The sequence below is a fragment of the Orcinus orca genome, chromosome 18 (assembly GCF_937001465.1).
Source record: "Orcinus orca chromosome 18, mOrcOrc1.1, whole genome shotgun sequence".
NCBI classification, from domain to species: domain Eukaryota; kingdom Metazoa; phylum Chordata; class Mammalia; order Artiodactyla; family Delphinidae; genus Orcinus; species Orcinus orca.
This window is the reverse complement of record NC_064576.1, coordinates 8,427,603-8,453,354: the sequence shown is the minus strand read 5'-3', so window position 1 is coordinate 8,453,354 and position 25,752 is coordinate 8,427,603. Positions and strand designations below refer to the sequence as shown.

General features: G+C 40.1%; 1 protein-coding gene across 1 annotated transcript; it reads right to left on the bottom strand.

Annotated features, from left to right (window-relative positions):
- Positions 1-15,855: 15,855 nt before the first annotated feature.
- Positions 15,856-25,340, bottom strand: LOC125961947 (leucine-rich repeat transmembrane protein CCDC168-like). The gene is made up of 2 exons (XM_049701149.1): positions 17,708-25,340; positions 15,856-17,650 (listed from the first exon to the last, which is right to left on the bottom strand). The coding sequence occupies exons 1-2, from the start codon at positions 25,216-25,218 to the stop codon at positions 17,008-17,010; spliced, it is 8,154 nt and encodes a 2,717-aa protein (XP_049557106.1). The 5' UTR covers positions 25,219-25,340; the 3' UTR covers positions 15,856-17,007.
- Between the last annotated feature and the right edge of the window lie 412 nt (positions 25,341-25,752).

The following is a 25,752-nucleotide window of genomic DNA, read 5'->3' as shown; positions in this document are numbered from 1 at the left end:
GTGCTATACAGCAGGACCTTGTTGTTTATCCATTCTATATATAATAGTTTGCATCTGCTAACCCCGAACTCCCACCCCATCCCTGTCCCCAGCCTTGGCAACCACTAGTCTGTTCCTTACATCTGTGAGTCTATTTTGTAGGTACGTTCATTTGTGTCATACTTTAGATTCCACGTATAAGTGATATCATATGGTATTTGTTTTTCTCTGTCTGACTTACTTCACTTAGCATGATAATCTCTAGGTTCATCCATGTTGCTGCAAATGGCATTATTTCATTCTTTTTTATGGCTGAGTGATATTCCATTGTATATGTGCCACATCTTCTTTATCCATTCCTCTGTCAATGGCTATTTAGGTTGCTTCCATGTCTTGGCTATTGTTAATAGTGCTGCTATGATCATAAAGGTGCGTGTAGCTTTTTGAATTGTAGTTTTGTCTGAGGACACCAATTTTTTTTTTTAACATCTTTATTGGAGTGTAATTGCTTTACAATTGTGTGTTAGTTTCTGCTTTATAACAAAGTGAATCAGCTATACATATATATATATCCCCATATCTCCTCCCTCTTGCGTCTCCCTCCCACCCTCCCTATCCCACCCCTCTAGGTGGTCACAAAGCATTGAGCTGATCTCCCTGTGCTATACGGCTCCTTCCCACTTGAGGACACCAATTTCTTTTTTTTTTTTTTTTAACATCTTTATTGGAGTATAATTGCTTTACAATGGTATGTTAGTTTCAGCTTCACAACAAAATGAATCAGTTATATATATACATATATTCCCATATCTCTTCCCGCTTGCGTCTCCCTCCCTCCCACCCTCCCTATCCCACCCCTCCAGGCAGTCACAAAGCACCGAGCTGATCTCCCTGTGCTATGCGGCTGCTTCCCACTAGCTACCTACCTTACGATTGGTAGTGTATATATGTCCATGCCTCTTTATCGCTTTGTCACCGTTTACCCTTCCCCCTCCCCATAGCCTCAAGTCCATTCTCTAGTAAGTCTGTGTCTTTATTCCTGTTTCACCCCTAGGTTTTTCATGTCATTTTTTTTTTAATTCCATATATATGTGTTAGCATACGGTATTTGTCTCTCTCTTTCTGACTTACTTCACTCTGTATGACAGACTCTAGGTCTATCCACCTCATTACAAATAGCTCAATTTTGTCTCTTTTTATGGCTGAGTAATATTCCATTGTATATATGTGCCACATCTTCTTTATCCATTCATCCGATGATGGACACTTAGGTTGTTTCCATCTCTGGGCTATTGTAAATAGAGCTGCAACGAACATTTTGGTACATGACTCTTTTTGAATTTTGGTCTTCTCAGGGTATATGCCCAGTAGTGGGATTGCTGGGTCATATGGTAGTTCTATTTGTAGCTTTTTAAGGAACCTCCATACTGTTCTCCACAGTGGCTGTATCAATTTGCATTCCCACCAACAGTGTAAGAGGGTTCCCTTTTCTCCACACCCTCTCCAGCATTTATTGTTTCTAGATGTTTTGATGATGGCCATTCTGACTGGTGTGAGATGATATCTCATTGTAGTTTTGATTTGCATTTCTCTAATGATTAGTGATGTTGAGCATTCTTTCATGTGTTTGTTGGCACTCTGTATATCTTCTTTGGAGAAATGTCTATTTAGGTCTTCTGCCCATTTTTGGATTGGGTTGTTTGTTTTTTTGTTATTAAGCTGCATGAGCTGCTTATAAATTTTGGAGATTAATCCTTTGTCAGTTGCTTCATTTGCAAATATTTTCTCCCATTCTGAGGGTTGTCTTTTGGTCTTCTTTATGGTTTCCTTTGCTGTGCAAAAGCTTTTAAGTTTCATTAGGTCCCATTTGTTTACTTTTATTTCCATTTCTCTAGGAGGTGGGTCAAAAAGGACCTTGCTGTGATTTATGTCATAGAGTGTTCTGCCTATGTTTTCCTCTAAGAGTATGATAGTTTCTGGCCTTACATTTAGGTCTTTAATCCATTTTGAGCTTATTTTTGTGTATGGTGTTAGGGAGTGATCTAATCTCATACTTTTACATGTAGCTGTCCAGTTTTCCCAGCACCACTTATTGAATAGGCTGTCCTTTCTCCACTGTACATTTCTGCCTCCTTTGTCAAAGATAAGGTGACCATATGTGCGTGGGTTTATCTCTGGGCTTTCTATCCTGTTCCATTGATCTGTCTTTCTGTTTTTGTGCCAGTACCATACCGTCTTGATAACTGTAGCTTTGTAGTATAGTCTGAAGTCAGGGAGCCTGATTCCTCCAGTTCCTTCTTTCGTTCTCAAGATTGCTTTGGCTATTCGGGGTCTTTTGTGTTTCCATACAAATTGCAAAATGTTTTGTTCTAGTTCTGTGAAAAATGCCAGTGGTAGTTTGATAGGGATTGCATTGAATCTATAGATTGCTTTGGGTAGTAGAGTCATTTTCACAATGTTGATTCTTCCAATCCAAGAACATGGTATATCTCTCCATCTATTTGTATCATCTTTAATTTCTTTCATCAGTGTCTTATAATTTTCTGCATACAGATCTTTTGTCTCCTTAGGTAGGTTTATTCCTAGATATTTTATTCTTTTTGTTGCAGTGGTAAATGGGAGTGTTTTCTTGATTTCACTTTCAGATTTTTCATCATTAGTATATAGGAATGCCAGAGATTTCTGTGCATTAATTTTGTATCCTGCCACTTTACCAAATTCATTGATTAGCTCTAGTAGTTTTCTAGTAGCATCTTTAGGGTTCTCTATGTAAAGGATCATGTCATCTGCAAACAGTGACAGCTTTACTTCTTCTTTTCCGATTTGGATTCCTTTTATTTCCTTTTCTTCTCTGATTGCTGTGGCTAAAACTTCCAAAACTATGTTGAATAAGAGTGGTGAGAGTGGGCAACCTTGTCTTGTTCCTGATCTTAGTGGAAATGCTTTCAGTTTTTCACCATTGAGGATGATGTTTGCTGTGGGCTTGTCATATATGGCCTTTATTATGTTGAGGAAAGTTCCCTCTATGCCTACTTTCTGCAGGGTTTTTATCATAAATGGGTGTTGAATTTTGTCAAAAGCTTTCTCTGCATCTATTGAGATGATTATATGGTTTTTCTCCTTCAGTTTGTTAATATGGTTTATCACATTGATAGATTTGCGTATATTGAAGAATCCTTGCATTCCTGGAATAAACCCCACTTGATCATGGTGTATGATCCTTTTAATGTGCTGTTGGATTCTGTTTGCTAGTATTTTGTTGAGGATTTTTGCATCTATGTTCATCAGTAATATTGGCCTGTAGTTTTCTTTCTTTGTGACATCCTTGTCTGGTTTTGGTATCAAGGTGATGGTGGCCTCGTAGAAGGAGTTTGGGAGTGTTCCTCCCTCTGCTATATTTTGGAAGAGTTTGAGAAGGATAGGGGACACCAATTTCTTACTCTGAAAATTGGCAATTAGAAGGAAAGAGTTATCTTGCCTTTCAGGATAATCAAATAGCCCTAACTGAAGAGTGACAGTTCTTATTTACAGAGGAATTCCAGCTAATACATACGAAAGAAATGATAGGAAAGTATCACTTAGCCACCCCTAATGAAATAATTGAATCAGGCAATAGTCATCAAAGGATAATATCACTTGACCAATGATTGGTGGGGAGCTATGATGGAGAGATCAGGCTGTCACCACCCAAACCCTTTGATCAGTCTTAGCATCACTAAAAATAGAAACCAGACATTAGGTGCCTCCAGATGTAATGCAATATGAAGAGCACAGCACCAGCGGTAACATATTCCTGCCAAAAAAAAAAGTTAAACCTGAATCTAATCAAGTCTCTAGGGCGAACTAGAAGACATACAGGGGATAGGAAAGAAGTTAAATAAAATTACAGAGATATGAAAAAACAAATCAGAATGTGGGACATTCTATAGGACAACTGGTCTGGCTTATTGAACAAGCCAATTGTGGAGGAAGGGGGAGGACTCAGTTTGATGAAAAGAGCCTTAAAAGGCACAACCAACAAATGTAATGAGTGGACCTGATTCCATTCTGTTTTGAATAATGTGTACAAATATGTTAAGACAATCAGGAGAACTTGATCATAAAATGGTTCTGAAGAATTACTGTTAATTTTATTACATGTGATAATAACATTGTGATTAAAGAAGAAAATGTTTTTATATTTTAGGGACTAAAATATGCTGGAGGGAAATGACATGTCTAGGATTCTCTCGAAAATACTTTAGCAAAGAAAAAGAAAACAGACATGCATCGTTGAAATAAATGTGGAAAAATCTTGTTAAGTGTTGAATCTGGGGAAATGGTATATAGGCATTCATGGCACTGTTCTCTGAAATTTGGGACATGTTTTATAATAAAATCATTTAACGTCTTTTAGACAATAGATGAAGTCATACAACAAAGTAGAAATTAGAAACCATTAAAATGAGCAGAAAAGGAACAAAGTATCAAAACTTCAGGGGACATGTAAAAAAACAGTCACCAGAAAAATTGTAGCCTTAAATGTATTTATTATTTTTTTTAAAGAGTGACAAAGATAAAAAAGAATTTAAAGCGTAGGAAAAGGTACACTTCTGCACATGGTTGAGATGGGACTGGGTTTACCCACCTGCCTGAAACAACAAAAAACTAGGCAACATGTAGAAAACAGTGGTTGCCAACGTACTGAACATCAGGCAACAAAAGAAAGTGACCCCAGAGAAACAGAAAACACGAGAGGTGAGCCCTGTGATTAACCCATTTTCTTGCATCAAGTTTCCAGGCCACAGAGAAGTGGGCGTGAACCCAGGACTGTGTTCCAGAACTATGGCTCCATAGTTTAGTAAAAAGTTAAACAAAGATCTGACCTAAAATCCAGCCATTCACTTAGATGTTTACATAAATGAAATGAGGGAGAACATCTATACAAAGATGTGTACATGGATACTCCTAGCAATTGTATTCACAGTAGCCAAAAGCTAGACATTATTGTTTAACAATAGGTGAATTGATACATTATGGTATATTCATACAACGAAACGAAGTACTACTTAGCAGTAAGAAGGAATGAGCAGGGCTTCCCTGGTGGCGCAGTGGTTGAGAGTCCGCCTGCCGATGCAGGGGACACAGGTTCGTGCCCCGGTCTGGGAAGATCCCATATGCCGCGGAGCAGCTGGGTCCGTGAGCCATGGCCACTGAGCCTGCGCGTCCGGAGCCTGTGCTCCGCAACGGGAGAGGCCACAACAGTAAGGGGCCCGCGTACCGCAAAAAAAAAAAAAAAAAAAAAAAAGGAATGAGCAATTGATATATGCAACATCATGGATGAATCTCAAAATAATTATGTTATTTATATAAAATTCTACAAAATGCAAACTAATTATCGTGTCAGAAAGCAGACCAGTGGTTTCCTGCAGAATGAGGGTGGAGCGGGTGAAGAAAGGCAGGATGGAGACATTTTTTTAAAAAGCACAAGGAAATTTTGGGGAGTGATGTATATGTTTATTATTTTGTTTGTGGTGGTGGTTTCATGGGTGTCAAATGTGTTGAACTTAGAAAATTGTACATTTGAATAATATGTAGTTTACTGTGTTCAACTCTATCTCGATAAAGCTATTTAAACAATAACAATGAAATACCATTTAATGTTCATTAGATGGAAAAATTTTTTAAAGATTGACAGTATCTAATCATTATGAGGTTGTAGAAGAAAGAACATGATCATATATTATGGTATATGAGTAGGGAATGGCATCGTGGAGGGTAATTGGTCAGAATTCTTCGAGATTTCACAGGTGCATTTACAAAGTGCTGTGAATGTAGGGAGCTCTCTGGGGAGATGGTGACCCAAACGCTTCTCTGCCCCCTTCCTCGCCCAACTACTACTTTTTTTTTGCGGTACGTGGGCCTCTCACTGTTGTGGCCTCTCCCGTTGCGGAGCACAGGCTCCGGACGCGCAGGCTCCGCGGCCATGGCTCACGGGCCCAGCCGCTCCGCGGCACGCGGGATCCTCCCGGGCCGGGGCACGAACCCGTGTCGCCTTCATCAGCAGGCGGACTCTCAACCACTGCGCCACCAGGGAAGCCCGCCCAACTACTTCTTTTGAGCAAAATAGCTGCTGGGCTTCCAGACTTCCATATTTTGCCTGGGGATCTGCCAGGATTCAGGTGCAGAGGACCTTGCTAGCTTCCTCCTCACTCTCTGCTGGGCTCACCCGCTACAAAGCAGAACAGCTTCTGAGCTAAAATATAAGACACTTAACCGAAGAAAAAGATTTGGAGCAGTGTTGAATGTCTCATTTGTCATTACTCGAGGCTGGGAGACAGTTAGATGGTATTTACAAACTGCTGCTAGAAAAGGCTGTAATCCAAGATTCCCACATCCAGCTGAAGAACCATACATCCGGGTAGCAACAGAAACACCTACGTGGACATACGTGGTTTCAAAGATTGAAACGCCGATATTTCATGTGATGAATACACTAGAGAAATCTGGTTACAATAAACAACAGGTAAATTAGAAAATCAACTTCAAGATGAAGTGGAGAGGAAATAGTTTTGAGCGATGACTCTAGTGATATATAGTTAAATCCAAATGGTTGATGGTAGATCGGGTTTCTAGAATTCTGTATAAATGTTAAGTAAGGGATCTTGCAAGAGAAAAGGTGTTCTGCAAAGGAAACCCTGTCAATAGGCTGGGAGTACAATATCCAGTTCTCTTACCTAAACCTGGTACCCACAGGCAGCAAAACTGTCTAAAGATCTTATCTGAGAAGAGGAAAATAAGGGGAGCTAAAAGTAAGAAAGCATGAAAGGAATGACCCTCTTGCCTTCAGCAAGAGGGTCCCCTGCTCTGCACCCCTGCCTTGGTGGGCCCGGCTTTCTTCCGTACAGAGCCCACCTTCCCGGGAAGGAGTGTGTGACAGGGGAGGTGTCCACCCACCTTCTTAGGGACCGTGCTGTGTGTTCCTAGGATTCCACCCCATCCCAATCCTAAGGTCCTGAGCCAACTCTCAGGGTCTGAATGTGTTCTTTTCCAAGTCTCTTCTCCAGAGAATGAACACACACGGTAGGACCCAGCAGGGGGCAAGGGACAGCTCTGTGTGTGTGTGTGTGTGCATGTGTGTGTTGGGGAAGGTTGATGGAACTTGCATGCGTGTGCTGCTGTGTTCACACCCGCAAACGTGATGTCCTTCCTTGGGAGAACAGGCCAAGTTGGGAAGGAAGCGGGGAGGGCTGTGGGCCAGAGTCCTGAGACAAGATTACCCCTCCTGCACTGTCACTTTCCCGTGCAGATCTCCAAGAGGTCTGAGGATTCTAAATTTGAGCCCAGGCTCCCAGTGCGTTATGAAGATTCAGTTGTCACCTTGAAGGATGGATAGAACACGTTTTATATAATGGCTTGTTAGTTTATTGATAACTTTTGCATATTTAGACAAATGGTGTGTGGGTCTCCCTTTGCATTCTTGCCCTGGGCCCTGTAAATGTCAGGTCATCCTTGTATGCACAAATGATGAGCCATGAATTCAGAGAAGGAAGAGATGAGGACGGGCTGGTGGGAGCCGTCAGGAAAGGCTTCATGAGAATTCACTGCCGATCGCGGTATTTTAGGCTAGGAGACAGCTGAGATCATCCCAGCTAAAAAGTCAGGTATCTTTTATTTAGGCTCACACAGGGGAAACCATTAACCTAGCACAGCGCTCTTATTTTACAATAGAAAACCCAGGGAGGTTGGGCAGATAGTAACAGAGCTGGACCTGACCCCATGGTCTCCTGGCAGGAAATTCTGTGCCTCTCCGCTTTCCTGTTTGCTTCAGCTGGCCAGTTGGGGAAGAGTAGCAGCTTTGGAAAAACGGGAGTGCGGAGAAGTTCAAGGAGGGGCAGAGAGGAGACCGAAGCTTCCGAAAGGGGGACCAAAGAGTGCCTCCCCTCTGTGTCTGGAAACACAGCCTAAAGTAGCTGCCTCTGAAATCTCACACCCGATCTTAAAGGGAATGTGAATTGTGTATCCTGCTCTCTAATGAGGCTTTGCAATTAGACTGGGGCTAGAACTCAGATGTTGCCCCTTAACTGGTGACTTTGGCCAAGTTATCGAAACTTTGAACCTCAGTTTCCACATCTGTAAAATGGGAGTAATAACGCCAGGGTCCACGTGAAAAGTCAATGTTAGGATGGATATCAAGCGTGCCTGGTGCTTCATCAGTGTTGGCTGATGAGCTCTCCCTGGCATCGGGGGGAACAGAACTTCCCTAAAGAAATGGTCACGCACGGTCTGGTCACATGGCTCTGCATTGTGCCTCAGGATGGTATCATTCACTGTTTAGAATGTATATTGAAATGTATTTACTCCTTTTGGAAAATGACATGGCAGTAACAGCTGAGTTTTGAAGAACTGATGACATGTTAGCTTAGAATGAACACAGAGTAATGCCGAGTCCTGATAAATTTACTGTGCAGCAGCTCACAGTCAGTTGAGATTCTTGGATGAAGGGCGAGCTTTCCTTTCCAGAGTTCCAGTCTATTTTTGTCAGTAAGGAGAGGTGATATGGCTTATTTTGTAATAATTCTTGTAATCCTATGATGATATGCATGTTCTAAATCTACTAATGAGTTGGCAAAGATGCAGTACTATGCCTTGCTGGGTATTTAGGGGGAATGTCTATCTGAGTTGCTGGGAAAACCATGGAATTGTTTATATGTTGTCCAGAGGAATCAGGAATAGATCTTAGACAGGTGTGTTTTTTTTAAACTAGAAAACATCTTAAATATGAAATTCATATGTCTTAAAATGAAATTAGTAAAAATATAGGAATTTGGTAGTATGTTCTCCCTGCAGGGAACTATGAATTTTAGAAGAAATGGAATGTTAAGTTGTATCCAGCCATCACTGTTGCTGCAAGTAATAGAATTGCTTCCCCCCATCTCCCTCTCCCTCTGGATTTTTTTTTTTTTGATCCATTTCATGCATTTCGTCTACACCCCACCCCATGCCTCAGACAACCACCAATCTGTCCTCTACATCCATGAGTTTGGGTTTTTTGTTTGTTTTTAGATTCCACATATAAGATCATATGATCATGTCTTTTTCTGTCTGACTTCTTTCACTTATTATAACGCCCTCAAGGTCCATCCATGTTGTCACAAATGGCAAGATTTCATTCTTTCTTTTAATGGCTGAAAAAAAAATATATCAATCACATCCTTTTTACCTGTTTATCCATCAATGGACATTGAGGTTGTTTCTGTCTTGGCTATTGTCAATAATACTGCCACGCACATAGGGCTGCATATATCTTTTTGAATTAGTGTTTTCATTTTCTTTGGATAAGTACCCAGAAGTGGAATTATTGGACCATATGGTGGCTCTATTTTTAAGTTTTTGAGGGACGTCCATGCTGTCTTTCATAGTGGCTGCACCAGTTTACATTCCCACCAATAATGCACAAGGGTTGCCTTTTCTCTGAATCCTTGCCAAAACTTGTTATTTCTTGTCTTTTTAAAAATTGAAGTATCGTTGACTTACAATATTGTACTAGTTTCAGGTGTACAGCAAAGTGATTCCGTTAGATTTTTGGCTATTGAGTTGTATGAGATTTTTATACATTTTGGATATGAATCCCTTACCAGATATGTGATTTGCAAATATTTTCTCCCATTAAGTAGGTTTGCCTTTTTTGCTGATGGTTTCCTTTTCTGTGCAGAAACTTTTTTTTTTTTTTTTTTTTTTGGTGGTATGCGGGCCTCTCACTGTTGTGGCCTCTCCCATTGCGGAGCACAGGCTCCGGACGCGCAGGCTCAGCGGCCATGGCTCACGGGCCCAGCCGCTCCGCGGCATGTGGGATCTTCCCGGACCGGGGCACGAACCCGCGTCCCCTGCATCGGCAGGCGGACTCCCAACCACTACGCCACCAGGGAAGCCCGTGTGCAGAAACTTTTTGATGCAGTCCTCCCCCTTCTCCTCCTCCTCTTTCTTCTTCTTCTTCTTCCTGTTTTCCTCTTGTTTTGCTTTTGGTGTCAAATCCAAAATATCATCAAGATTGATGTCAAGGAGATTACCATCTGTGTTTTCTTCTAGGAGTTTTATGGTTTCAGGTCTTGCATTCAAGTTTTTAATAAATGTTGAGTTATTTTTAGTGTATGGTATAAGATAGTGCTCCAGTTTCATTCTTTTGCATGTGGCAGTCCAGTTTTCTCAACAGCATTTATTGAAGAAACTGCCTTCTCCCCTTTGTTTATTCTTGCCTCCTTTGTTGTAGATTAATTGACCACATATGCATGGATTTAGTTCTGGGCTCTCTATTCTGCTCCATTGATCTATGTGTCTGTTTTTATGCCAGTACCATATGTTTAGATTACTATGGCTTTGAAGTACAGTTTGAAATCAGGGAGCTTGATGCCTCCAGCTTTGTTCTTCTTTCTGAAGAGTGCTGTGGCTATTTGGGGTCTTTTGCGGTTTCATACAAATGTTAGGATTGTTTTTCTAGTTCTGTGAAAAATGCCATTGGACGTTTGACAGGGATTGCATTGACTCTGTAGATTGATTTGGGTAGTATGAACATTTTAACCATATTAATTCTTCCAATCCATGAGCATGGATATCTTTTCATCTATTTGTGTCTTGTTCAATTTCTTCCATTAATGTCCTATAGTTTTCAGTGAACATATCTTTCATGTCCTTGGTTAAATTCATTCCTAGGTATTTTATTCTTTTTGATGCAATTGTAAATGGAATTGTTTTCTAAATTTCTCTTTCTGGTAGTTCATTATTAGTGTATAGAAACACAACAGATTTTTGTATATTGATTTTGTATCCTGTAACTTGACTGAAATCACTGTAGGTCCATCTTGCTCTCCCTGGCACAGTACTTGGCAATGACTATTTCTAAAAAATCCTACTAGTTGCTATTATTGAATGATAGTACAAGGGACAATAATCTGGACACTAGAAGTGCATATCATTCAAGACAACACCTGGATGTTATCAGAGTAGCACCTGGGGAAGCCAGTATAGGACATTTTAGTGAAATAAAGGAAGCCTTTTAGAATGTGTGCTGGTAGATATTCTCATTTTACCACTCTTGTCATTGAATTAATTCAACAAATATTTGGGAAAAGAGAATTCTGAGAAGGGGAATAACTAGAGCAAGGACCCTAAGTGGAGGCATACCTAGTATATTCAAGGGACAGAAAGGAGGCCTGTGTGGCTAGAATGTAGTCAACGAAAGAGAAATGTAAGATGAGCTTGGAAGGTTAGTAAAGAGCCAGATCACATAGTGCCTTGGAGGCTGTTGTATGGACTTTGATTTTTTTCTTTGAGTAAAACGGGGCTTCAGTGGAAGGTATTGAATAGCAGAGAGTGCTTTCAATATCTTTCTTTTTCTTTTTTAACAACTTTTTTCCTATGTAATGATTTTAAAAAAATTTTATTGGCTGTGTCAGGTCTTAGCTGTGGCACGCAGGATCTTTCATTGGGGCGCGTGGGCTTCTCTCTAGTTGTGGCATGTGGGCTCTGTAGCTGCAGCCTGCGGGCTCTGTAGTTGTGGTGTATGGGCTCAGCAGTTGATCTGGTGTATGGGCTCAGTAGTTGATCTTTCACTGCGGCACATGGGCTTTTCGTTGGGGTATGCGGGTTTCTAATTGTGGCACACCATCTCCAGAGTGTGTGGGCTTAGTTGCCCTGTGGTGTGTGGGATCTTAATTCCCCAACCAGGGATCGAACCCACGTCCCCTGTAATTGGAAGGCAGATTCTTAACCACTGGACCACCAGGGAAGTCCCTTCTTTGTTTTTATTTTAAAAAATTTTATGGTGATGTATCTTGGCATGAATTTCTTTGGGTTTATCCTGTTCGGGAGTTTCTCACTGATTCTTTTGTCATTTCCATTTTCTGCTACTGAGCGCATTCAATGAGCCTTTTATTTCATTTTCCAGCTTGAAAAATTTCAATTGATTCTTCCTTTTACCCTGTATTTCTTTTCTGTGTCTTTATTATTTTTTTTCATTTGTTTCATGAGTGTTCATAATTGCTCATTGGAGCATTTTTATGATGACTGCTTTAAAATCTTTCACAGATTCTTGTCTTTTCTCACTGAGGTGAGATGAGATGTTCCTGGTTCTTGGTGTGATGAGTAATATTTGAAGATATTCTGGACTTTTTTCTAGTTCCACTTTAAATCTTCTAACTGGCCAGCTAGTTACCTTATTTGGTGGAAGTCTGGGCACCACCCTCAGGCTCTGTGGACACTTTAACCCTGGGCTGGTAGGATGGGGGCCCTGTGTCAGCTCATAGACAGGGAACAGTCCACACCCGCACTGTTCCCAGGGGAGAGAGGAAAGGGTGTGATTTATTTGTGATATTTGGAATAGAGCAGGTATTGTGAAAAGGGTTCTGTACTGCTCAGCTTCCCATTCCCTGGTCCCTTGGGTACAGAGATCAGTCTTTTCTTGGGGCTTTTATTTCGCCTGCTCCGTTTGTTAGCGTTTCTGGGCGGTCCCAAACCTATGCCCTGTGGCCACGTGGAATTGGTTTAAATTGTGGGGGAAACACAGCGACATCTGTTGGACACAGCATGAACTACTAGCTCAAGGGACTTCACAATCATTCAATGGTGCTACATTCCTTTCCATTATGTAAATTCTTTGTGAAGCTGAGGCTTTTAGCTGTTGCGAAAAGAAAAGAAAGTACTGCACAAAAATCAACGTGAAGTGTCCAATCTGATTCCCAAAGTTTGAAACGTTGTGCAAGGCCCAACAGGTATACACATCCAACTAGTAAGTGTGGTTATTTAAGAATGAAATAAAAATATTTTTTTCTTTTGATTTATATTGCTTTTTTTTCAAGCAACTCCTAAGTGATTAAGATATAAATCATAATTAAGTTGTTTGGACCTATGCTACTTAATGTGCAGAATTGTTGGCTTATTTATTTTGCCCTAGGAGTATAATGAAAAAAACCAGAGGCACTGAAAGCCCTGAGAAAGTTTGGTAACCTCTGACTCAAGGATGAATTCCTGCTGCTTTCTCTATTTCTTCCAAGTAATGCGTCAGGCCTTGCAGGGGTGTAGTTGTGTGCAGTAGAACTAGGAAATTCTCAGACCTAAGTGTACATCTTGCTTATGACAAACACTGTCTCTGTCCTCCCAAGTTCCCTCATTACCTCAAAACACAAGCCTAAATCTCTCTCCCCAGTTTTAACGGCTCATGGCTACACCATCACCGTCTATTGTAACTTGGGTCTTTAAAGCCAAGAGGAAACACATGCCTTGGTTCCTCCAGAGTCTTGTGTGTCTAAAAGAAGGCAGGCCATGTGGGTCACCAGAAGATTTGGCTTGGGGGTTCATCATTTTGCCAATACCCATTCCAAATGCGTAATTCTTGACAGATGGCTTAGGACAAATAATTTTGGCCTCAGAATTGCTTTTGTTTTCTCCAGCAAGGATACCAGGAAGATATGCATGTGTGTTGGGGAAATTAGATGCCCCAGGCTGTGTTTGTGTACGTATGCATCTGTCTAATCCTGTCCTCTCGCAGCGCTTTGCAGACTGTCTGTTCTCGACCTGCTAACTGTGAGCTTCCCAAGTTGAGATTGTGCTTTGTTAGGTCCGGCACCCAGGACAAGGCCTGGCACTTGGCAGACACTGAATAAATGTTTGTTGCTAGAATATGGAAATTAATTAATTAATGTAATCTGATTTGCATAAGCAGATGCACCATAAAGGCTAAAGAAGCTTGAGCTTCAGGGCCCCAAAGATTTGTGAGAGTGAGACATTTTAACTCCAATTAGTTAAAAGTATTCTTGCTTTCCACTTTGATTTACACTTTGTCACATCTGACTTCGTGTTTGCGGGTTTAGGCTCAGGGGAAGTTGAGTCAGGATGCATTTAGTTTGGGTTTAGTGGGCTACATGTTTATGTGATTGACATTCACTTTTGTCTATAACTATGCTGGCCATCCTGGTATAGAGATAAGTTCTAGGAATCCTTCTGCCCACTGGGAAGGACACATCCCAGGTTGGGACTTGAGGGTGCAAGGCTATATAGCTTCCTACAGTGCCCAGAGCAAGAGGAATATGTGTCATAGAGGAGAAACAAGACTTGGAAGATTTGGATAGGAAACTGGAAAAGTCTTCCATGCATCAGGTGTGTAAAATTATAAGCTATAAATCATTCTCTACAACACCTAGTCAAAAAGGACGTTCTTTTCCAAACGGAAGAGAAACGAAAGAGCAGATGCATTCACTATACTTTCTTTTTTAATGAGGATTCCATGACATAGAGTTTATGATATTTGTTTCTGGAGTACACACCTATACTAGTACCACAGACAGCAAGGACATCTGGGGCAAAGTAACACATTTATGCACCTCAGCTTGTCAGCTTGCATCTTACAGTACTTTCTGCATCCTGTTCGGATGAAGTCTGGTGGTTCCAGATGAAATGGTGTACTAAATGATCGCTGAGTCAGCAAAGGTGCTTGAACTTTCTAAATTGTTAATAGTAAACAACAAGTGTTGATCAAGCCCCAGAAGACTGGTTTACTTTTGATCTCTATAGGAAAAATTGTATTACAAAATTGTTGTTTTATGAAGAGGTGATCAAAGAGCATGCAGCCAAAAAAAAAGTAGGAAAAAAGTGTACTAAGCAGTTAATAACAAGTATAAAAAGCAGTTTTCGTTTTTGGACTCATGATGGTTTTAGTTTGATCAGCTTTATACAATTTGAAATGTGTATTGATTTCTCACTCTAAATAAATATTCCCTTTCATATCTAATTTGGTATTCAAAATTTTGTAATACTTTTCAAATAGATTGACAAATAGACATTTGATGTCTCAGTGCAAGTTCTTCACAATACAAGAACTAGTCACTTAATCCCTCCCTACCATTTATGGTAAAAAATTTTGCTATTTCAGCTGTAACAGCTCTAAGTATATAACAGCTCTATATAACATATAACTATATAACAGCCCTATAGAACATGTAACTATAGAACATCTCTATACAGCAGATAAATATATAATAGCCCTATAGCTGTGACAGCTCTAATTTGCATTGCCAGAAGTGACAGGCAGTCTTCTGAAACACTACATTTTACTCTAAATGGTGCACACTGTGTAATCTATTTAAAGACCTTTTAAGGAACAAGTAGGAATTCAAAGTTAAATAATTTCCATCTGAAATGGGGACACTATCAGCAAACTGCAGGTTGTGGGAAACTCTACAGAACAAACAACCTGGTTTCTTCAATTTGAAGAAAAAACAAAAAGCAATGGAATGGGAACTATTAGAAAATGACATTCATGAGATAGTTGGAAATCATCTGACTGAATATTTGATATTACATAATTATTGTTACTTCTTAGATATGAGATGGTTGTTAAAAAGTTATCTTGTAGAGATATGTAAAATATTTTTAGATAAAATTATATACCTGTAATTTTCTTCAAAATACTAATGGAGAAGTGGATGAGGCAGGTATGACTATAGGTCAAAGTTTAAGGGCTGAGTGAGGGGCACATAGAGGTACATTATACTACTGTCTTTTTTGTGTGTGTATGCTCAAAATTCTCTATAATAAAAAGTAATAAAATACTCAATTTGATTGTCAAACCCAACAGACATGACTCAGATGCCAAGACCATCATACGGATGACAGAATCTAGTGCGTGGTTGTAGTGCATGTCTTAGGGAGTTAAAGTCTTGATAAATGTCAAGAAGTGAAATAATTTCATTGTTTCTATTATTAAAATTAAAAGTTGTGTGTAAGTTGTATACAATTAGATACTTTCCTTGGTAAAAAAAAAATTGGAAATTTTTGTAGTTTTGTATTTTATTAAGCATGCCCAAATATTCCACACATAGGAAATATGTGTTTTAAAGAGATCAAGTAGCATTTATAATAGAGGAAGCATTGTTATCCTAGCATGAATATAATGGTGATATGAAAAATATAATAATAAAATGATTAACATTATGGAATTTTTATGAGGCAAAAAAATGGTTTTTTCCCAAATGAGACCAATATTTTATTTACATACAAGAAATAAGCCAGTACAAAATACATTCAAAAAAATTCACTTGGCGCTAAAAATCCCACCACCCCATCCCCAATCTCACACATCTGGGTTCTTCTCCTGGCAGCCCCTGGGTCAACTCAGCTTTTCTGGGCCTCCTGCAAGAGCCTGGGGGCAGGGGTTGGAGTCAGCAGCCCTGAGGGCAAAGGTGAGGGTGCACTGCTGGCAGTGCCCCGGATCACACTCCATCTCTCAGTCATCTCTGTCTACAGGTGGACCTGCTCCATCCCCGACCAGGGCCCTCACAACCCAGGGCAGGTGGTAATAGGAGGGCAGGTAGTTCAGATGCACTGAGAGGTGTCTCCCTTCACCTGGCAGTGCTGTGGGGCGGCTCCCTGCCACCACCACCCCCAGAGGATGCAGTGGCAGGTGCTCTGTGCCGAGGTCCCCAAGCGCGTTGATGCCCTAGCCATGGCAGGTGGTGAGCAGGTATGGGTCACAAAGCTGCTGTGGGTTCCACTTGTGGTTGGGGACAAGGACAAAGCCGTCAGAGGAACCTGGGTTCTCAAAACCAGTACTTATCCCTGTATCTTGTGACATTTGACAATGTTGAACCCTCGCTGCTACTTGAAACTGTCTCCCTTCAGTATCTATGTCCTCCTACCTTTTAGGGTACTCTCAATCTCATGTATGGGCTACAATTCCTCCGACTCACCCTTCAGTCATGGGGGAGTGCGTGGGGAGGGTGGGAAGGGGGCTTCGGCATCTGTGGGCTTCTCCTTTGGGGATTATAAGGAGGTAGCACAAACTGAGGGGAGATCTCACGCATGGCTGGACCAAACCGGAAATCATCTGCTTTCCCATCCATCCCTCCCAGAACTGTGCAAATCTACTGTAGAAATAAAAGGTATCAGTTTAGAAAACACTTCATGAGGAAACCATTTGACTTTATATGATTTTATTTTTCAAAGAATATCACAAGAGCAACCAGCTTTCCCCTCGAGATGAATCTTGATATGGTAACATCATTTTTGATGAACGAGGCTGAAGGACCCTAACAGCGACCCCAGCAGCTTTCTGGATGAACTCCATATGTTGCAAGAACTTGAAATCTTGGCCACCAGGGGACTTCTGAAGTTCTTCTTCCTTAAAGTGTTGCGGGGAATAGTCCAGCGAACGGTTTGGGGTATAATCTCCGGCGAGTCTGATGGTATACAGGCATAAAAAAATGGCTGGTTTTGTTCTCTTTCAGAATGGAAGCTGATATCCTCTTGAGGAGGTTTTGATGCTGACTTACGTTTGCTTGGGAAATAATCTGACCTTTCTGACTCATAATCCCGTACTTTCTCCTTTCTTGTGCGTTTCTCTTTACGCTGTGTATAACTGTCATCACATTCCCAAGAAGTGTTGTTCTTTCTAGATAAATACAATTTGGTCTTCTTTCGTTCTTTGCTTTCCAAATGCCTGTGAGGTTTGCCTTGGCTTTTTGCAAGATGTAATTCAATATCTGATTCCATTAAGGGGACTAAAGAATAACATTTTCCACTCCTTGAAGTCTGTGAAAGCTTCTCTTCGCTGAACGGAACGGAAGATGATACAGACAAAACCTCTACAGTATTTAAGGAACTGTGACACCACAAGTCAGGAGGTCGCATTTTGGAAGATGACCTATGTTTCCTGCTTTTGAGAGATTCATAAGAATGTGGTGTCATTTCAGAGGATGACCTATGTTTCCTGCTTTTGTGGGATTCGTAAGAAGGTGGTGTCACAAATGAGGAATGTTTTTGACAGCCTCTAATATGATGGGAACCTGAATCTTCACTGTAAAGTGGTTTCAAATCAGTTTTGATTTTTTTCTTCTTGTAGAGATTTTCCACAGGCATGTCTTTCTGTAATTCAAACAGAATATTCTGTGACTTCCAACTTAAATAAGGGTTGGCATCTGCAAATATACATTCTTCACTCTCGTGTACATCAAGAGCTGAGCATTCCTCCAAGTTATCTGAACTCTCAATATTTGTCTGACTATCAGTAAAATCTTCAAAATTCTGAATTGAATGGGAATCAACTAAATCCCGAGTCTTTTCCTGAGTCTTTAAATCAACAGATTCACATGTATTTGTTTCTTGAAACCATACATGACATCGTTTATCATTTTCTGGAGTCACATGAGATTTTAACTTTGAAAGAGCCACGGTATCTTTCTGCACTGTGTTGTGTTGATCAGGGTCAGAGGCACACACCTGAGTGGGCTCCAAGAAATTTCTGACTAATGATGAGTTTTCATGGAAACTTTGCTTTTTGAAAGAGATATGTTCTTCTAACGGTCTTGTACCAATGGAAAGACCACCACTTTCTCCACTATTATCTACTTTTTTACGTATTGCAACTGTCTGTAATTTAAGAATATGTTTGGGAAGTGCATTTGGCTTAGGGAACATACTTTTGACTGGAGAGCCCAGGAGAAAACGATGGTATTTGTATTGTAAATCAAGATCTATTTGATGAAGAGATTTTTCCTCAAAAAGTAACAAAACTCTGTTTTTTCGTTTTGGTACTTTGACACCAGAATGAATACATTTAGATAAAGGCTTCCTTCCATCCTGAGCCCTGGCCATTGTGTAAGATTCTCTTACAATTCTGGGAAAGGCTTTCATTTGAATCTCCAGTGTTTTCATAGAAAAGTGTATGAGAAGTTTGTTTTTTTCTCCTACTGAATAGTTTTGGAGAATATGAGGCAATGTCATCTCTCTAGCAGAAGTCAAAGGAGATGTTCCACTATCTAGCTCATTTATACTCTTTAACTTTGTAATGATCTTTTCATTGCCCCTTGAAACATTAACAATCAGTGACTTCATACAGCTGACAGGAGGTGAGTCTTTTTGGTATTTGTACTTTAGGTTAAATTCTATGGTATCAATCCCTCCCAGAGACAAAAAGAACATTTTTTTATGTCTTGGATAGAGCTTCCAACTGTTATGTTTTGAAATAGCCAGTTTTTGATAAAAGTTGAACTTTTGGAAGGATTGTTTTACCACCTCTGGTATCAAATTCAGTTTTATTTCAGGTGCTTTTGACTCTAAATGATTAGTGGGCTTGATTTTTTCTTTGCAAGTAAAATTTTCTAAAATAGGTTTTGGCTGCAATTTGGGATGTATTGTCATGTATGTTGCATCTGGACCCCCTGCCAAAGGTGGTGACTTCCAATCATCAAATCCTTCAGATTTGACTCGTGGAGGCTCTTTCCTTTGCTGTACACTGATCATGAAGTTTGAGGTCCACTGTTGCATGGCCTCTTCTGGCACCGAGTGTTCTGCATTTTTAACAATTTCACTCTCACCAGCAGCTGACTCTCTAATTGCTGTTTTCTGGGTATCTGATGATTCCTGGAGATTCTGCTGTGGACGAGAGGATCCCATGATTCCTGGTGCATCTTTGTCTATTTTGCTCCCTGACTCTAAATAAAGAGGTGCTGATGGGATGGAAAGAAAAGTTCTTGTCAGAACCATACATGGTTCATCTTTACCTTTGTGCACTTTTTCCCCTGGCCCTTTAATAATATTCAACATAAATTCCTTTGTACTAAGGACATGTGGTATTGGTGAAATCGTTGCCTCTTTGTGATGTGTCCTGAGCCTCATATCTACTTTTTTCACATCATACTTTTTTTCTTTCTCTGACATATGTTGTTTTCTTTTAATTACATCACTACCAATTCCCTTCGTATCTGGTCTCTTCTTTGCATCTGATAATGCTGAAAGCATTCGTAGAAGTAGAGAGGGTTTTTTAATTCCAAGCCTTCCTTCATCTACTTGTGTACCTTTATCCAATTCCAGCTTACTTGGAGGTTTGGAGACATAAATGTTTCTTACCACCGTACTGGGTGGTTTACCTTGACTTTCCTGTTTCTTTTGCTCTATCCCCCCAGTGTTCAGATGTAATTCTGTTCTGTGGAGCAAATATGAAGGTGACTTCTTGGACTTCAAAGTTATATCTTTGGTGTGCATCGCACCTCTCCTATCTACCATTTTTTCTCTTTCCCTCTCTTCTTTCTCAGGCATAGGTTGTTCCTCGTTTTGAACATCTTTCGTGGTATCACCACTAATTGAATATGTATGTACTATTTGCCCTGCATTTGATATTCTGAGCAAAACAGACCTTTTAAGTGCTAGCATTTCATTGTCGACTTGTATTTCTTTATCTATTTTGAGGGCAGGGAGAGATGGTGATGAAGTAGAACATTTCTTCAGGTTTTGACCAACTTTTGTGGTATCAGCACTGATTGAATCTGTATGTACTATTTCCCCTGCGTACGATATTCTCAGGAAAACAGACCTTTTAAGTGCTAGCATTTCATTATTGACTTGTACTTTATCCAATTTGAGGGCAGGGAGAGATGGTGATGAAGTAGAAGATTTGGTCAGAACCATACCTGGTCCATCTTTACTTTCCTGCATCTCCTTTTCATGATGTTTGGGGAACATGAGGTTTCCTCTTTCTACGCCATCCTCTTCCCTGTTCTGGGGCAAATGTTGTTTTTCTTTTGGGGGACTGATGACAGTATCACTAGCCATTGGCTCTGCATGTACCACTTCCTCAGAACCTGATGATTCCTGGAAGTTTACTGGGGGAAAAGAGGGTCTTGATAACATTGGCATGCCCTTTTCTCTGATGCTGGTGTTTTTGTCAAGGTGAAGAGAAGATTTAGAAGTGCAAGTCTCAGTCAGTGTTGCATCACCCGGCTCTCGTTTATCTTCCTGAACCTTCCCTTCTTGCCCTTTAGTTTTCCACTGAAGGTCACTTAGATTGTATGTAAGTAAAATAGGTGATTTCTTTGCTTCCAAATCCATATTATTGTGGTCCACTCTACTATCCATATCCATATATTTCTCTCTCTCCTTCTCTTCTTTGTGTAGCATGTGTTCTTTTAATTTTTTTATGTATTTTGAAAGTTGTCCCTCATCGGTCTCAGCATATTCTGATGATTCCTTGGACTGTGCTTGTGGGAGAGGCAATTTTGTAATTCTTATCATGTACCCCTCTCCTCCTGTTGTATCAGATTTAAGATATGGTAGAGCGAGTAAAGAAATATAAATGTTTTTCAGTTTTGTGACTAGTTCACTGTCCTCTCTCTGTACCTTTCTCTTTTGCTCTTTAATTTTCCACTTCAATTCTTTGGTATCACGTATATATGAAAGTGGTAATTCCTTTGCGTTCTGATGCATAGATATCAGGAGCACTTTGTCTTCAATAACTGTTTTGAGTCTATCTTTGTCTTTTAACAAATAACCGTCAAATGACTTAGCATCTGCTTTTTTGCTTGGATTGAATGGATCATAAATCTTCAGTGGTGAAAAACAGGATTGTATTATTCTTTCTGTGTGTTCCTTTTCATTCCTGCTAGTGTCCCATTTCAGGTAAGATGGAGAAAGTAAGGAGGCACGAGTTTCCCTCAGAACCATTTCTGGCTCACCTTTGCTGTCCTGCACTTCCTTCCCTTGCCCTTTGACATTCAAAGGTAGTCTGTTTCTACTGAGTAGATGTGTAAGTGGGGATGTATGGGCTTCCAAAGTTATTATTTTGGGGTATATTCTATCTTTCTTGTCTTTTGTTTTTACTCTGAACTTTGTCTCTCTATATGGCATATGTCCATTAGTTTTTATTATTCCATTACATGAGCTAATACCTTGACTGGAATCTGCATATCTGATTTTCCCTGCACCTGATGACTCAGGGAGCTGAAATGGTGAAGGAGAGAATCCTGCAACTGCAGGCAAGTCTTCGTCTCCTTTGGTTCCTGCATCCAATCTATGGTGAGATGGAGAAGGCGAGGAAGGAGGAGTTTTTGTTGGAGCCACATCATGGTCTTCTGTTCTTCCCTGCCCCTGTTCTACTCTCTCCTCAATGCTCAGCCATGGCTCCTTTCTCCTACTCAGAGCACTGTGCTCAGCAACACTGAACACATGAGGAGGGGATGATGTCTTTGCCTTGAAATCTGTACCACTGGCGCACACTGAGCCGCTCATGGCTGCTGTTTGTACTCTGTCCTTTTCTTTCGGTGGTGGATGTTGTTTTCCTTTCTTTCTGTGGCTATCAGTTGACTTTGGAGGTGCTATCTGCACTGAAGGCAATGAATCTTGGAGCTCAGGGGGTGGCACATAATTCCTTATGATTCCTGGACCACCTTCTTCTTCTGTTGTTGTGTCAAATTTAAGATGAACTGAAGAAGTGACAAAAGGACAAATTTTGCTCAGAAGCACGACTGTGTCCCTTCTACCTTCCTGCCCCCTTTTCACTTGCTCTTTGATGTTCACTTGCAGTTCCTTTGCTTTGAGTATATGGAAAAGGGGTGATTTCTTTGCCTTCAAACCTAAGCACTTGGGATGCATTAGGTTTCTCACAAAAATATTTGCTTTACCCTCTTCTTTCTGTGTCATGTATTTTGTTATTTTCAAATCACTTGAGATATCATTCACAGGTGACAGTGTGTATTTTAATTTCTCTGCATTTGATGATTCCCTGTGCCATGAGAATGGAATACCGGGTTTTATTACTCTTTGCTTCTCTTTCTTGCCTTCTGTAACTTTGCTTAATGTAAATTGAGGTAGACAAGGTTCTGTCAGAACCTCATGTAGTTCACTTCTTCTTTCCTGTACATGTCCCAAGTCTTCTCTTCTGTTTGTCTGTACTTCTCTAATTTGGGGGCTACACCTGCCAGGGGTATTGGGTACATGTGGAAGTGGTAATACCTTTGCCTTGGAAGTTGTCTCTTTGGAGTACATTATATATTTCATATTTACTACTTTTCCTCTATCCTCTCCTTTCTGGGGCATATATTCGTTTGCTGCTTGTACATCACTTGTGATATCACCCTTGATGAACTCTTTTTTTTCTTTTTTCACTATATCTGATGATTTCTGGTGTGATGGTTCTGGAAGAGAGTACCTTGTTACTTCAGCTCTGTAGTCTTCCTCTTTTATTCTTGTATCCAATTTAAAAGAAGTAGCAGGTATGGAAGTACATGTCAAAATCACACTTGGTTCACCCTGAATTCTTTGTATCTTTTTCTTTTGTTCTTTGATGTCCAACTGGATTTCCTGTGAACTTGGTGATTTCTTTTCCTCCAAAGGTAGGACTTTTGCCATTTTTACTCTTCCTTCTTCTTCCTGCATTATATGTTCTTTGGCTTTTTTTACATTGTTTGAGTTATCACCATAAACAGACTTTTTATGTGCTATGTTTCCTGTATCTGATGAATCCTGGAGTTTGGGTTGTAGAAAAGAGGATCTTGTTTTTCTTAGCATGATTGCTTCTCCTTTCCTTCTTGTGTCCACTTCACAGTAAGGCAGAGAAGAGATGGAAACACAAGATTTTCTCTGAATCCCAACTCGTTCATCTTTATGTTCCTGCATCTTTTCCTCTTTTTTTTTGATGTTCAACTGTAATTCCCGTGCAATTGGAGACTGGTTCACCTCCAAAGCTATTCTTTTGGGATTCCTTATGTCTTCCAAAGCCATTTCCACTTTATCTTCATTCTCCTGTGACATATATTTTGATCTTTCTATGCTGCTTAAAATATCATCAGTTGGCTCCCCACATATTATCACTGCATCTGACAACCCCTGGAGGGTCAATGGTGGAAGGCAGAACCCTGACACTCCTCGCATGTATGCCTCTTCTTTCACTGCAGGACCCCATTCCATGTGAGGTGAAGACAGAATGGAAACACAGGGATTATTCTGAACTACAGCTAGATCACTCTTATCTTCCTGCATCATTTTCTCTTGTTCTTTATTGTTCCACTGTGGTTCGTTTCCATGCAGTGTATGTGTAAAAAGTTTTTTCTTTCTTTTAAAAGGGGCACATTTGCAGCCCCTTATATCTTTCATGTATACTATATTGTCTTCATCTTCCTTCTTTTTCTGGGGCAAACGTTGTTTTGATTCTATCATGTTGCTTAAACTGTCTCTACTAATTGACTCTGCAAATGATGTTTTCCTGATATTTGATGATGCCTGGAGGTTTAGTGGTGGAAGGCAGTTCCATGGTGTTCCTGATTTATCTCTTCCTCCTTTTGTTCTTGAATTCAAATTAGGATGTGATAGAGATGGTAAGGAAGTAAACAGGTTTGTCAGTTTCACACCTGATTTACCTTTACCTATCTGCACATTGCTCTCTTGTTTTATAATGTTCAACAGCCCTGGCAATTCCTTTTCATTGAGTATACGTGACAGTGATGATTTCTTTGCTTTCAAGATAATGTTGGGATCCATTATTCCTTTCATATTGACTTTTCTTCTTTCCTTCTCCTTTTTCTGTGATACAGGTTGTTTTATTCTTTTTACATTATTTGAGATAATCTCATCAATTGTCTTTTTATTCAATTTGAGGTAAGGTAAAGAAGGGATGAAGTCATATATAGTTGTCAAAATCAAATCGGGTTTGACCTTTCTATGTTTTATATTTACCATTTTCTCTTTTATGCTCCACTGCAGTTCTATTCTATTGCCTGGGCTACCACCGTCAGTGGTATTAAATATATTTGAAAATAACAATTTCTCCAAAGTTCTTTGGGGGTGTATTATGCCTTTCTTAACTCCTCGCTTTAAGTCATTCTTCTGTCTTTTATTTTCAGGCAAAAGAGGCATATGGATAGAAAGAGAATGTGAAAATAATCCAGGTAAACATACCTCTTTTTGCACCTTTTTTTGATACGCTTTATGTAATTGCACATTCTTTCTAACTCTTAGCTTGGGGGAGCTAACATTTGATATTGAATCAATTACCTGCGCCCCATCCAGTGATTTCTCTCCTTTCAGCAATGAGACATTCTGATATTTTACAGTTTTAGTGAATGATTCTAAAGGCGGCCTTGTATTTTGTTTTGTTGTTTGCCTTGGAGGAATCGAGGGTACAGTCCATTCCAGGCCACAATCACATCCGGTATTTAGTTGATCTTTAGAAATCAAGTCTAATCCTTTTGTCCTGCTTGACATACTACCTACTTCCGATAATGCTTCCTTTGTCAGAGGTGTTAAATGTGGCAGCAGCCAGGGATCATTTTGAAGGTAAGACGTATGCTCCACAAGATTCTCAGACGGAGTCAACAAGTGCTGCCGGCTTTGTTCTATACTGGGTAAGTTTTGTCTTTCCTCACTTTTTTGAATATATCCAACAATAACACCCATTCCTTTTAATGCTTCCTTAGCCTGTGGAGGTGAATATTCACAGTTCATCCTATTTGTGCCATCTAGTTTTACTTCTTGCACTGGGGTATCAGTTTGACGTAGACCTGCTTGGGGGTGAGATGCAGACTTTCGAAGAGCCTCATAAGTACATTTCTCTTGCTGGTCTCCCCTTCCTGTAATAAGCGAACCAATTCCTTCTGCACTTGGAGTGTAATCCACTGTGCTAACTACTTCTTCTGATGCCTTCTTTTCACACAGCATCTTACTCTGAAATATATCTCTCGAAGAGTCAGAAGCAAGATTTGGACAAATATGTTGTATACGTTCTGGTTGCTCTTCTCTTCCTGCAATAGACAAGCCAATTCCTTCTGTATTTGAAATGTGGTACGTTGGACTATCGACTTCCTTTAATGCTTTCGTTACCCTTAGCAATTTAATCTGAAGTATATTCATCAAAGAATGAGAAACAGATGTTGCAAGAGCCTTGCATATATTTTCTTGTTGATGTTCTTTTCTTTCTCCAATATGCAAATTAATTCCTTCTGAGCATGGAGGTTGATCCACTGGAATATCTGCTTTGTT

Bases quoted from the DNA above. Each gene is read 5' to 3' on its own strand.
- LOC125961947 (XM_049701149.1), bottom strand. From the start codon at position 25,218: ATGAACTGTGAATATTCACCTCCACAGGCTAAGGAAGCATTAAAAGGA. The intron at 17,651-17,707 runs GTCATCCTCTGA...CAGGAAACATAG, and splicing joins CACAAAAGCAGGAAACATAG to GTCATCTTCCAAAATGCGAC.